The following is a 15596-nucleotide window of genomic DNA, read 5'->3' on the forward strand; positions in this document are numbered from 1 at the left end:
AGTACCACATCTTTAAGCGCTTTGTCAACCAATCTTTTCTAAAGTGACGGTATCACTAAAATATAAATTTTAATTTGTGCTCGATATATAATGATATCATATTATTATATTACATTTTTTATTAGTGTATTATATCATTTTTGAAATAGCCTAAGCGTGGTAGTTTTCCAAAAGTGGCGAAATCGTAGGGCAATTACCAAAATCTATGCGGTAATTAGACTATAAGGATAGTTTAATTATCCCGAAAGTAAACAACGGATATTTATCGAAAGAGATGATTGTATCGAGAAATTACATAGAATATCATTGATATGTCGAGATTCATTTAGAGCTCTAAAATTTATTATCTCAATTCTTCTTTAATTTACTTGGCCATGATTGTATCCTTTGAATTATCGGTAAATTATTTAATTCTAAAACAATTATCCGCGAAATTTTTATATTTATAATTTATATTTACGAATCTCAGATATTTCTGGGATATCTGAAGTGATATTTCAATCACACAAATCTTTATGTACACTCTGTTTGAAAAGTCTTCGACAGCTGAAATTTTTGCCCTCTTTTTAATTCTGCTAGAAAACTATCATAGATAGCTCAATGAAACCAATTGCAACTTTTATTTATTTTCCAATATCTTTCGTTATTTATTGGTTTCGTCCGCCAAAAATTAATAGTTTGGCGGGAACCGTCAAAACTCATTTTTGACAACTATTTAAATATTGGTTCTACGGCACTGACTCGCGCGTTTTTGAATTCACAATGGCCGGTTCATATTTAGAAAGTGGAAAAATTATCCCTCTACAACCAACGGTTGAGAAGTTATCGCGTTTCCAAATTGTCGTCGAAGTTGCGTTATTTATAATCGCTTGATGCATTTTAGGTGTTTTCTAGTTTCGAGGAAAGTTTGGAAACGCTATAACTTCTCAACCGTTGGTTGTAGAGGGATAATTTTTCCACTTTCTAAATATGAATCAACCATTGTGAATTCAAAAACGCGCGAGTCAGTGCCGTAGAACCAATATTTAAAAAGTTGTCAAAAATGAGTTTTGACGGTTCCCGCCAAACTATTAATTTTTGGCGGACGAAACCAATAAATAACGAAGGATATTGGAAAATAAATAAAAGTTGCAATTGGTTTCATCGAACTATCTATTATAGTTTTCTAGCAGAATTAAAAAGAGGGCAAAAATTTCAGCTGTCGAAGACTTTTCAAACAGAGTGTACAATGAAATGAGAAAAATATTTTTATATTGATTTTCTACGTCAACCAATTCTCATAAAATAATTCATACATAATTAACGCATTAAAAGTTATTTAAAATTAGATACTAGTGTTCTGTAATAAAGTAATTTTCATTAGGTTACACCATGGATAAACTGCCCTTTTGGGTATATCGCTCAGAGGGTTGTGATTCTGATAGTCAGGGCTGTATTAACCATTAAGATAAAAAAGAACTTGCTTAGGGCACACAGGAAAGGGTAGCAATACAGAAAATATCCATTGCCTTATTTACCATGGACCGGGGTGTGCAAAACTGAAAATGGTTCTGCCGCACTATTGGAGTTTTGCACCACATGGTCCATGATAACACCGGCCGCGAAATATTTGAATAGAGACTTGGCACTCCGTAGCTTTGGCCATGGCCGCCATTGTGGTCATATTTTTCTCCCCACGATAAAAACTATTGAAAAAAAACTATGACGTAGCACTGCCAAGTCCCTATTATAAATGTCTGGCACAGTCCATGGTAACCCGGCCACCTGTATAAAGGCATTATAAGTCGCTAGATGACTTGGGACTAAGGTGGTGCCTTGGGTATTAGCCTAGCTGATTATTATTATAATTGGTAACACCGGCCACGAAACATTTGAATTAGATATGTCTGGATGCTCCAAAATGTTATAAGCGTTTAGGGCCTCGCTTAGAGCTCAAAGGTACAGATATCTGATTGATTATTTGAACGTACAGAATGTCCCCGAAAGACCGACTGGCTCCTCTGGAAGGACGTCATTCCAACGAGCTGATTCAAGACTCGAGTCAAGCCAACTGCGAAGAAAACGATTTTTGGACGTACGACGAACAATCGCTGTTGTCCGAAGAGAGCGTGCGCCGTTCGTGTCACCAAATCTACTCGGCCCTGCAGCGAACTGCCTCCCACAAATCTCCTCCAACCTCGGACCATTTCGACGCGTATTCCGAAAGTCACTATTCGAGCGAGGACCATTACCGACACGCGGTGGCCGGCAATTCGTACAGTGCGCGAGATGTCGCGGCCAGAACTCAATCTTTGAGGAAACCAGCCGCGTTGCCGTGCGCTGCCAAAACGATTCGCGTTTCGACCTTACCTCGAAAACCAAATCTCATCGTACCGAAAATCGCGGTTAATTCCATTTACGGCCAAGAGCCGGAAGACCTTTTGCGCGTCTACGCCAGACCCGCGTCCGTGGTGCCCGTACAAGATGCGCGAACCAATTACGTTCAAAGTGGGGAGCCGGATCGCTCAATCGACGGACGCTACTGTCAGAATTACCATCCAGGTACAAATGGTCACCCGACTCACAACGCGCAGTCGCTTTACGGTGGATACGCCGACGGTTCTTCCCGGATCAGTTTGGGTGAGTCGAAGGTCAACTTTCAAATTTTATTAGCTTCCTCAACTAACGTGGTTGTATTTCTAACAGTGAGTATGGATCAAAACCAATGGAGTGCTAACGAAAACGCGCGACATTTTAGCAATACCACAATGTTCAAAAGCCAACCCTGCCTAACTTCTTCCAACGCGTCTTGCTACTCCGAGCCGTTAAGTTACGAATCAAATCCAAATCTACCTCTTTTCCAAAGACAAATCCCACAAAGGTGAATACAAACCAAAGTTCTAAAAATCACGATAATTCTTTACATCTGCGTCGTTATATTTTAAAGTCGCAAACAATTAGATAAAACCGGGTACCCGACGACGAAACGCTCGTTTCGACAGTACTATTTCCAATTCGCCATTTTACGTGAAACCGGGTAACCGACACGAGAATAGGTGTAAAATAGCTTAAAGTAATTTTTGTTCTGAAATTCACTTAGTACTTTGACATAGGCGCGATTTCATTACTCCCACTGTTGTTATATTTGACTTAAAGGTCAATGAAATTCACATCTTGCTTGTGGCGTTTTTAAATCGCCTGCTCTCGTTTATTTTTACTGAAGTTGCTAACTTTTCTACCCCACAACAAACGCTTCGTATTCATTAGGTTAGTATTGTTCAAAAACACGCCTTTCTTCGTCAGGTACCCGGTTTATTCCCAAATAATCGCTTCGTGTTCATTAAGTTAGTATTGTCCGAATACACGCCTTTCTTCGTCAGGTACCCGGTTTTATTCCCAAATAATCGCATCGTAGCATTAGTTTAGTACGGTCCAAAAACACACCTTTCTTCGTCAGGTACCCGGTTTTATTCCCAAATAATCGCTTCGTGTTCATTATTATTATTATGGTCCAAAAAACGTTTTTTTCGTCAGGTACCCGGTTTATTCTCAAATAATAACTTCGTGTTCATTAAGTTAGTATTGTCCAAATACACGCCTTTCTTCGTCAGGTACCCGGTTTTATTCCCAAATAATCGCTTCGTGTTCATTATGTTATTATGGTCCAAAAGACGTTTTCTTCGTCAGGTACCCGGTTTATTCTCAAATAATAACTTCGTGTTCATTAAGTTAGTATTGTCCAAATACACGGCTTTCTTCGTCAGGTACCCGGTTTTATTCCCAAATAATCGCTTCGTGTTCATTAAGTTAGTATTGTCCAAATACACGTCTTTCTTCGTCAGGTACACGGTTTTATTAAAAAATAATCGCTTCGTGTTCATAAGTGTAATATGGTTCAAAACACGTCTTTCTTCGTCAAGTACCATGTTTTATTAAATTCGCGAATTTTGCAAATTTAAAAGTCATTGCCGCAGACATAAGAACTTCACGTTCGACTATTCGTTTTATAGATTGCAAGCTTTAATAGAAAAAGTGTTATTCGTTGACAGTTCGAGCGACAACGCGATCAGCCCTCGTAGCGTAAAAGGCAGAAGAGGCGCCGGCCTGGAAGCATTCGGGACTCTGAACGAAAGGAACCGGAAGCTGGACCACAACCAGCAGTCGCGAAACGGCGCCGAGGAACCAGCCACGAGGCCTAGTCGCGAAAACCATTGCAGACGCAGTAAATCTTTCGCGGATAAATTGCATCGAGGCAGTCAGAGTTTCCGCTCGGCTTGCTCGGCTTTTCGCAGAGCATTCAGTCAGGAGCGAATCTACCGACCGGAGAAGCAAGAACGGCAACAGCAGGAATTCAGGAATTCTTCGAAAGCCCCTCCGGAAGCGACCACGGCGCCCCCGGACAAGAAAGTCGAACGAAGTCCCCTTTTGTCCAGCGGAAGACAAATTGTCAACGGGATTCGAGAGAAACTGGGTGGCGGCAAGGAATTATTCGCCAATTGCAACTCGTATTCCAGCAAACTAGCCGTCCACCGGAGGAAACCCAAGCATACGTACCAACCCCCTCAACTAGTCACAACGCACGCCAATAATACTGAGAGGTAATTAGTGATTTCAAATTGTCTATTAACACTAATTATCTAGCTCAGCGGAACCCTGGGGTTCCGTGGATGGGTCACAGGGGTTCCGAGAATTCGCAGCGCGGCCATCTTTGTTTGTGTCAAGAGTCTTTTAAGTGAAGTAAAAAAATTAGTTGGGGTTCCGCCAGAATTAGGTGGATAATTTAGGGTTCCATAGCAAAAACAAATTGGGAACAGCTGATTAGCTCCAAAAAACGCATCACAAATGCAGTGTACCCAAATTTCAAAATTTAAAAAAATCGCCAATTTGAAGGTCGAAATAACTATGTTCAAGGTCGAAATAACTATTCTCAAAGTCGAAATAACTATTTTCAAGGTCGAAATAACTATTTTCAAGGTTGAAATCCCTATTTTCAAGGTCGAGATCACCTTAATTATATTAGGTATTTTTTAATACGAGATTATATTATATTTTCGAGACAAGAGTTTTGAAGGTCGAGTTAGCCAGTTAGTAAAGATCTGCCATTTAAGCACCCCTGGACCATATGAATCGGCAGACACAGTAGCTTATTTGAAGTGCATTGAGCAATAGAGAGTGAAGCTTCAATATAATAAACGCAAAGGACTAAATGTTTCTCATCTCACCGATTTTAACGAAATTTGAACCGAGGAACTGCATTACAACATTGTTAAAGTTTAAATTAATAAATTAAGTACGCTAATTTGATGTTTCCAACAAATTCTCAAATAATAGCTTTGTTATTTGATTCGATGAAATAATTACGATTGATCAGATATCAGATTATTTGCATTTACGCCAAGATATTATCGAATAAATTGATGCAAATTAGATAGTTTAAACTAGAAACTCATCGGAATTCATTGTAATCCTACCGATATAATGTGGGCAGATTTCAGATGCCAAACAGTTATCGATTTTACTCATCCACCGATTCAATTTATATATTATTATTATATTCTTTACGGGTCATTCCATGACAAAACGACCTAGTTTTTTTTAATTTTAACACCCGACCCCTTTCGATTTCGCCAAAATTTTGTATACAAGGTTTTTTGGGCCTAGGAAAACGATTTTGACAGTTTCATAACGATCGGTTCAGCCGTTTACGAGATACAGCATACGCGTTTTTTCAAAAGTTCGCCTTGACCCCCTAAATGTTTTCTAGTATATCTTATGACATAATTATCGCAAAATCACATGTAATACCTCGTTTTAAAGACAATGCGCACCCTAATATGAATATTTAATCAGAGTTGTCATTTGACGTAAATGTCATTAAAATCTGGGCCTTTAAATAATTTGACCTTTGACCTTGCCCAGACACCTCAGTCGTAGGTCAACGATTTTAGCATTTTTAAAATTCCCACTATCGAATACATAATAATCACTCAAAATCTCAAAGTAATATTTGTAGTTTTCGAGATATTAATTTTTGAAATTTACCCCACCACACACAAAATGAAATACCAAAACCATTTATTTTTATAGTTTACACACCAATTAATTTTTTATTTACACAAAACAGCTTAAACTTCTTTATACATGGAAAAGGCTTTGGTAATTTTATTTTTATCGTGTTCTTTGATTTGATAGCCTTTCGAATTTGGTAAACCTACAAGAATTTCAATTGCACATAGAACATTTTCACTTGACACCCAACTGCTATCGATCCTTCTGGGCCATGTGTATTTGTCCGAAATACCAGGGGGACGCAAAAAGTTTACAAAGAAGTCTCCAAACTCTTCTGATACTTCCTCAATTAATCCAACGTAAAGTTGGCCTTTGTAGACGCTGGCTACCAAATTTCCCACTTTAAAGTTTTCAGCCACTTGATTTCGAGTATCTGACAATTCTAAAGTCGAAACCTTAACTGTGGTTAGCGAAACGTCATTAGATAACGGAGAAACCATGATTTCATTTAACGATTTCGGAACGAATTTATGAAATTAGCTTTCTAACATTAGGAACATGTGTTTTTATATTTGGAATTAGATAAGTTAAAAAACTGTGAACAGTATTGGTTGTATTTGTTCTGGTATCACTGATAATACAAAAATTTAAGTGGTTAAGTTCTCCGTTTTCGACTACCCTGAAGTAGATTACGAAGGGATGCACTGTCGCTTGAGAATTGTCCCAATGGAACCCTTGTGCTTCGTCTTGAATTACGAAGGAATAGTTCTCCGCAAAATCACCGAGAACAATTACGTCACCAGGTTTTAGAGTTTTTTTGAGGTTTTTAAGATAATTAGATTGCGACTTAGATGTGTAATGATGACGCGTTAGTTCAAGTAGTTTAATGGCCAAAGAGTCGAAAAAGTTTTCAACACTCTCGCTCAAGGTCATGAGCTTTGTGCTGTCAGTTGTCACCCATTGCATGAACTTTATATTTTCAAAATCTTCTAAAAGGTTCGTTAAATATTCATTTTCAAGTAGACCATTTTTCCCAGGACAGTCCTTGCACACCCTCATCATACAATTCCTGTTTTGAGTGTCACACACGGTGAGCGCCATGAAATCGATATCACATTTTAAAGGACAAGGAGACGGTAGAGCTGATATCATTAGCTTGACATTTTGGTGATAGGTGCAGACACACACTGAATGTGTACCTGACGAACCTGCTAATACACACCAAGGTGGTCGTAGATAACAAAATGACGAAAATCCTAACGTCAAATCATGCTCTTCCTTGAATTTGTTATAGAGCTCTCTCAGGTTCAGCAGTACAAGCCTCTTTTGATGATGTTCTTTTTGACCTGTCTCGTGGTTTCTAACTGACACAAACTCCTTTTGTCCAGGTGTCATACGACTGTTATCGTCATTTTCGTAAAATTCAACGACCTTTGATTTAACGTCTTCGGTCAATATTAATCCCTTCGATTGTTTCTCTGGTAGCGAAAGAATTCCTTGACTAGATTTAAGATTCCTGCTTCGTTTGACCATGTATTCTGGTGCTCCAAATTCCTCCATTGTGCGTTGTATTCCAAATGGTGACAAGGTCAGGATCTGAAGCTTTTCGCCGTATGATGTCTTGGAGTTATTGAATTTCTCTCTCAGTTCGTTCAAAATATTCTCATATAATCGATGTTCTTCGAGCTTTCTAAAAACATCGTCCGTAACCATATTATCGTCTGTTTCATCAAGAGAAATTTCCATTGACTCTTCTAATTTGCGTTTCAATGAATTGTTCACAGCGTTTAACTTAGTCCTGCTTAGAATTGTTTTTTGGCGAGATGACAAACCTTCTGTACAAAAGTTAAAAAATATATGTATTTATATATGTATACATATATAAATTCTTTCAAATTGAATATATTTCTTACTTCTTTTAACAGGAGATTCTCCCAAGTTTATTAGAGTTTCGTTAACTGCCACTAAAGCTATAGCTTTGTCGTCTTGCGTCGCATCTCCCGATGAACAAGGTTGACTAAATGAAAAAGAATCGCTTTCTTGTGATTCTTGTGCAGTGTGAACTTCTGAAACGTCCAACTGTATTTGGAGTTCATCCTTTACTTTTTTTCCAGCAGACATAAAACACTGGATGCACAACTTATTTCCAGCGATAACTTCAATTCCTCGTAACTTTAATTTTTTGAACAAATCCAATGAAATAGTTTTTAGTCCACTCTTTCTTTCAGCGTCGTGAGTCCCAAAAGGATTCATACACTTCTTTTGACTCGTTGAATACCTTTTCATAAAAAGTTCTTCATGGTGACGACATATGTTTCTTATTTTGGACATAGGTATAGCTGTTCGGCTGCTAAGAACTAATTTGTCATCCTCGGACAGATGGTTGTTGATACCAACTGTTTTCGAAAGTGTTTGCAAATGACATTTACTACTGTCTCTCCAAAACGAACAATTTCGATCCATTTCAGGGCTTTGTTCGAGAATATACAGTTAAATAAATTCTATTTCGCTACTCAATTATCGCTGTTAATATATTTAACTACTCAATTATAACTATTATATATTAAAAAGATATTAAAACATTTTTACGTTATTAAAAACGTAATCGATATTACTAAGAGCAATATTGGGTTTTCTTGAGATATCTAGCACATTTCCATTTTAGGGTGCAGTAAGATACGCTACAATAATATTGAACGCCAGACTATACTAAGGACAAGCAATTTAGTGATGTCTTCTGTCTACAGATAACATGCAAAACTAAAAATAATATGTAAATAACTCAACTTAATTTAAGAATTAGTGTATTTGATATCCTAAACTCAAAATTACCAAAATAATAATATTTTTAATTCGTTTAGTAGGTCAACTAGTTTCGTGTATAAAATAGCATTTTCATTAATTTGAGGGGTAAATTTCAAAAATTAATATCTCGAAAACTACAAATATTACTTTGAGATTTTGAGTGATTATTATGTATTCGATAGTGGGAATTTTAAAAATGCTAAATTCGTTGACCTACGACTGAGGTGTCTGGGCAAGGTCAAAGGTCAAATTATTTAAAGGCCCAGATTTTAATGACATTTACGTCAAATGACAACTCTGATTAAATATTCATATTAGGGTGCGCATTGTCTTTAAAATGAGGTATTACATGTGATTTTGCGATAATTATGTCTTAAGATATAGTAGAAAACATTTAGGGGGTCAAGGCGTACTTTTGAAAAAACGCGTATGCTGTATCTCGTAAACGGCTGAACCGATCGTTATGAAACTGTCAAAATCGTTTTCCTAGGCCCAAAAAACCCTGTATACAAAATTTGGGCAAAATCGAAAGGGGTCGGGTGTTCTGTGGCAGGCGTTTTGTCATGGAATGACCCTATATAAAATACGAGAGGTCACGTATTTACGTTAGATTCATCGTGCAGTTACAATTAGAGAGAGCACGCATATTTTTGTTTTTGTTGAGCTCACACGAAAACGCACGAGACCCTCTACACGGAAATACTAGGAAGCGCGCATTCCAAAAAATAACACTGTTTATACATGTATGTGTATATATTATTTTATAGAAAGAGCTATTAAATTACTTTATTTTTATTGGCTTTTCACCAGATATATTAAACGATTAAGGCAGTTAACTGTTGGTGATATTAATAGTTCTTTTTATAAACTAACGTGGCCTTCTTGTTGAAATGTTGCTCTTACGTCACAGTCTTTTACTTTGATAAACCTACGAGCGCGCGCTACAGTCGCGAGGAATATAGCTTTTTCTAGAGCGCGTGCAAATCGCTCGTGCGAGGAATACACTAATAAAGCTGGGTCTTGTGACGTAAGAGCAACATTTTAACAAGTTGGGCAAGACCACTTTTTATTTTATAAAATCAACTATTACTTGAGATAATGAAAGGGGAATATAAAAGATAGACCTTTGTGACTAATTGATTATCTTCAGATGAGCAATACGACCTGAATAACCGAATTATATTGCCGTTGCTGAACGAAAATTAATTAATTTAGTTATATCAAAAGTGTATAATATACCTCTTTTAGGGAAGTATTCTATTAGCCTATAATAATGACACTAGACAGTTTTCCATAAGCTTGATTTATCCGCCAAATAAATAAATTTCGACCAATTTTAGTGTATATTCAACGCGGGCTTGATTTATGTAATATTTTTTAACATCACTAGAATTAACAGAGTATTAATAAGTGTTTGACCGTTGATTACAGTGCCGCTGAAAGTTTCGATCAGCCGGACTCTCAACCGTCCAGCTTTAGTCCCGACGATGGTCACTCAACGTCGGACGGATGGGTCACGGACCAGAGCGGTCTAGGCGGCAACCAGCGCATCTGGGGCCACTTGATACAATTGAACGTGGATGGTTCCCAAGTAATTGAACTATCCAGACCGAGAGGACTGCATTTCGGATTTTTTGTCGCCAGAGGAAGAGTCAAAGAAAGTAGAGGTAATGACTATACTGCACATTTTCTTTTAAAAATATGCTTGCTCAAACCTAGGAGCAACAAACACAGCACCCCACACAAGGAGAACGCAACCCGTCAAAAGTCGTGCATTTTCTGGTGTACAATTTTCATTGTTAGACGCTTTAGCGCCTGCTGCCGTCGGAAGGGGAAAATTCGGAAATTGTCTTCCCCTTTCCTTAAAACATTCAGCGTAAAGGTTCGTCCAATGACATTTGTATACAACACTGCGTTAGCGTGTTTAAAGCCTAGCTGCGTTTTCCTTGTGTTTGTTGCTTCTAGGCTCAAACCAAGATCATATCAGCTTGGCTAATACCCAAGGCTCCACCTTAGGCCCAAGTCATTTAGCAAATTTTAATGCCTTTAAATCAGGTGGACGGGTTACAATATGTAGGAGGGTGGTGGCATGTGACCTCCGAAAAATTCGACCTCCATCGGTTGCTGTAAGGCGCTATCTTTAGTTGGTTAAAATGGTAAATATGGAGTTCCAACAGGAAGGGGGTAAACGCAATTGACCACGCGCTAGTAAGTAATTTCGAATCTAGGGTCCGAGGTCTAAATTATCTTTGCTCGTAGCGTCGTAGGCATACATTGTATTTAATCTAAAAATGAAAAAAGCCGCCATGACATTATGCTACGTCACAGATCACGATCAGTGGTGTCGCGGGGGGCACAGAGTTTACTTGTTCTCCTGGAATGTACGATTTTTATCGCCATCCTGTTTTGGAATTAATAACGTGACGTCTTAATGTCGTGGCCGACATCATATCGGTGCCACGGCAACGAAAATAGACAACCTATAAATACCCACAGGCGTCCATTCCAAGGTTGGACATAAGGCACTAGTCACGGCATTTGACTACTAAAATAAATGCTCTGACTACTAAAATTAATCGAAATCTGGGGCTAACTAGTCAATTTGACTAGTGAAAAATTTACCTAAATATTCATAAATAATGGCGAATGTGGCGTATCATAAATTCATCATTCATCAATCCCATTTTATTTTTAAAAAAATGTGATCGGACAAAGTCATGTAACCCAAGTGATAATAAACTCGTATTTTAATTCTGACGGGTAAAGCAAAGTGTTGAATGTCCTTCTGGTTTTTATACCCCCAGTTTTACCAAAAGTAAATAAGGGGAAAGTCTATCACTGCCTTCAGCTTTTACCTTCCACCATGCTTGACACCCTTTTTAAAGAGCTAGTGATCACGTGATATTTCTAACCAATAAGGATAGCACATTACGCGTGAAGTAGTGCATTTGTGGTATTCCGGTCCGCGCTCAAGATGAAAATTTTTAATTTTATTCCTTGGCAACCATGTCAGCGCCTCGCGATTTCAAATAGTCTCTCTGTCAAATGCTGACCATTATTTCCTACGATAACGGTTGATTTTAAATAATAATTACTATATCAATTGTAAAATAAACAAGAAAAGCTCGTAGCTATAGCTAAATTAGCTATTATTTCAGTTAAACTTGCAAATTGTTAGGCCTTAACATCGTAGATTTACCAATTAGTCCCGATCTCTGCTCTTAGATGGCGCCACGCTCTCCATGATTTAAGTGAGCGTTATTCTAGTTACGGTTTATTTCTTTTTAAAAGTCGTGTTATTATTTTTAAAATGTCGCATTTTAGTTTCTATCATATATCTACTTTATATAGGAACTAAATTAACCAAATTATCGAAAGCAAAAGTTTAATATTCACATATTTTATAGAGAACTATTTTTCTCTGTGGCGGAGTACAACCGATACCTGTGTCCCTGTAAAGAGGCGAGGGGGGAGTCATTTCCGAAGCCCAAAAATTTTACCCCTCAAATAAGACGTCGTGCGGTTGGACCCAAGTGCCAGACTTTCTCCCCCTATTTACTTTTGGTTTTACCCCCACTAATCAGTGACTATTAAAATGAATTAAAATAGGAGGCTCACTAGTCAGGCTGACTACTTAAAAAAATATGCTTATGTCCTACCCTGGTCCATTCTACCTCAGCTAAAACGGGAAAAAACGTTTACAAATGGCGCTCTAGCGGCAAAAAAATGCAAAACTATATTTGTTAGCACGGACTAGATTTTAGGTGTACCTGATTTTCAGCTCCTATTTTTCTGATACCTGGCCATTTGCAAACGTTTTGCGCCAGACCCTGGTAATTAATTTATAAATTAATTAATCCATAATCAAATTATACGGGCATACTGTTGTGGTAAGGAATCGTGTTGTAAGACAATTTAAACGTGGTGCGTGAGGACATCAAAGAGATAACACCAGCAGGATAATCTGTGGCTTGGACTTAATCATGGGGATTAACGCGGGAAAAAGCACCGGTGTTTACCCCCTTTTGTCAGCACCCATTCTCAAACTGAGGTCAAGGTGACGCGTTAAATATTTCTTAGAACATGATTCCTAATCTTTTCTCCATAATACTGTATCATAAGTAACATAATAACTAAAAGTATGACACTTCCTATTGTTTCGTAGCTAATTTCTTGACCGAACCTTTTTTCGACAATGACATTCTCGTCACGCTCCGACTTGGACTCGCACTCGAACTGACTCACGTCGTCAGTAGCGTGTTATTGTCCTTAATAGTAGTATATTTCGCCTTAGGCTTATTTAGACACTAGGGGGCTCTGTGCTAAGAACTTGATGCCGCAATCAGTGACGGCGATCCCGTGGGGGCTCCGGGGCTCGAGCCCCCACAGCGGAAAACAAACGAGGGCAGAGCCCCCACAGAAATAAAATTGAGGAAAAACAGCAACCAGGGTAAAATTTATAATCTCACGGCCTTTATTTGGCTCCGAATTCACTCTTTTTACCGAAGGTATTTTGAGATTGCAGATGCGAGTAGAATGAAGATGATATAACCATTAAATTGATTTCGATAGATTCGTACCCACAGAAAATCGCCGCATCGTGTACCCTATTTTACCTAAAATACCTCCGTTAAGTATGTGGCCAAGAAAGGCTTAATTATCTAGCCATGTACGCAGATATTTTTCTAAAGATATCGACTTAACTTTTGTTATCAATATATTAATTGACGGATGAGATATCAGAAAGAATACTTTAAAAAATATATATATAGTAATACAAATTTAGAGCTGTACATTTTCTTGCCTTAAGTTTGAAGTATATGAATTTTGGATAAAAAATAATGGCCCGTGCCCCCACAGAAATGTCTTACGAACGCCGCCGCTGGCCGCAATAGCCCCAAAAATCAGTTCGATGATAATTTAGGCAAATTGACTTACTTATTGTTATTACGTTACTTATGTTGTATGAATAGATAATTAACAATACAGTTCAATTTAAAGACAAACAATCTTGTTTTTGCAGGGGTATTTGTGTCTCGTATGAGAGATGTTTACATCCAGAAAGTATTGGCGGGAATTCTAGAAGTTGGAGACGAAATACTCGAGATTGAAGGCGTCGATGTGCGAAACGCGGACATCGTGACCGTCAATTCCCTTATGGCCAACAAACAGACACTCCTACTCACCGTTTTGCCTTACATTTCGAGAAAAGATATCTAAAATCCTCCAAATCATTCACGGCGTCAATTACACAGTTTTTGAACTATACATTCCTCTCACGTGATATTAAAAAAATGTAATGCTTTAGTTGAAAAATCGTCAAATGTGTTCCAGTGAATTTAATATACACTACCAAGAACGTGTAAAAGTAACAAAGAACTAAGAACCAAAACATTATCACTTGCTGACATCTAGGTGCAACAAACACAGCACCCCATACAAGGAGAACGCAGCTAGTCTTTAAACACGCTAACGCAGTGTTGTGTACAAATTTCATTGGACGAGCCTTTACGGGGAACGTTCTACAATTTCCGAATTTTCCCCTTCCGACGGCAGCAGGCGCTATAGCGTCTAACCAATGAAAAATGTACGACTTTTGACGGGTTGCTTTCTCCTTGTGTGAGGTGCTGCGTTTGCTGCTCCTAGCTGTCACAATCTTATACTTCTCAGAATTGAATAATTTGAATCGCCTCAAAAATCTCTCTGTAGCGCCATCTGGAAAATGAAAAAGTGGGATATTTTGCCCCTCTCTAATTAAAGATTAAAAAATGGAAAGATAATTTTTAAATTTGCATTCGCTGCAGCATTATAATTTAATATAACTATATGAAAATGTAAGCACTAGAGGACGCCAGTTAATTCTCAGAGTTTGAGAAGTATAACTTCATGATGCCAGAATTTCATATTTGCATAGTTCTTAGTTACTTCTATGCGTTCTTGACACTACGTTTAAACGAGGAGGATAAACAAACCTAGAAGATTGAACGACAACGTAGAGATAGTTTTAAACGGTTTTGTTTTAGTGTTATTTCCATAGAGGAAAAATGAAGTGTCAACTCAGCACTGCCAAAATTATATTATAGCGAGATACGTCTGCTCTTCCCATTTTTAAAATTATCACTACTAGCAGTTATCACAAGAATAAATACATCCGCAAGGTGTAGATGGCAGTAGCTTCGACTTTCAAAAGTTAACGTTCACCTTTCCTTTCCTTCATTAACATTCTTCAAAGTCTAAATATTTTAAAACATCAAAACCCCATCTATCGACCTTAAGTCAAATTTCGAATAATACCTAGAGTGATTAAATTAAAATATGGAATACCATTTTGAATCGAAACACATCGAGAGAGAATTATGATACGTTTTCTTTTTATAAAGGCCATGCGGGAACGTGCATAAGGAAAATCGGTTTGTGTTAAAAATGAAGGTAATTTTCGGTAAACCAGGATACTCGAAGACAAAATGTGTGTTTAGACAATGCTTACAGAAACACTTAACCGATTTGAAAGTTATTCACGACGTTGTCGTTCAAAGTTCAAGGAAGCTTTGCTTAAACTCTGTAATAAAAAAATTGATTGTCTAGGCGTTTCTCCTACACGTTTACTTGTTAGTGCTTAAACTTTTACGTCAACGTGTCGTTCTTGTACATTTTACACAAAAAATAGACTTCGTTATTGTAGTCTAGTTTTTAATGAAAAACGATGCTCGTGTAAAAAATATTAAACTAAATTTCAATAATATATTATCACAAATCGTGGGAATGTAAATATCGAGTTGACGGTACAGGTATCATAAATGTTC

General features: G+C 37.7%; 1 protein-coding gene across 1 annotated transcript in view; it reads left to right on the forward strand.

Moving 5' to 3' along the window:
• Positions 1 to 15404, forward strand: part of LOC149943430 (uncharacterized) — a 38290-nt gene extending 22886 nt beyond the window's left edge. The window contains exons 4-8 of the mRNA XM_090175047.1: positions 1973 to 2619; positions 2686 to 2860; positions 4029 to 4577; positions 10225 to 10460; positions 13817 to 15404. Of these exons, the coding sequence (XP_090031173.1) occupies positions 1973 to 2619; positions 2686 to 2860; positions 4029 to 4577; positions 10225 to 10460; positions 13817 to 14013 (1804 nt within the window). The 3' untranslated portion in view covers positions 14014 to 15404. The remainder of the gene's footprint in view (positions 1 to 1972; positions 2620 to 2685; positions 2861 to 4028; positions 4578 to 10224; positions 10461 to 13816) is intronic.
• The last annotated feature ends 192 nt before the right edge of the window (positions 15405 to 15596 follow it).

Source organism: Leiobunum rupestre, chromosome 5, assembly GCF_980474605.1.
Source record: "Leiobunum rupestre chromosome 5, qqLeiRupe1.1.hap1, whole genome shotgun sequence".
Lineage (NCBI taxonomy): Eukaryota > Metazoa > Arthropoda > Arachnida > Opiliones > Sclerosomatidae > Leiobunum > Leiobunum rupestre.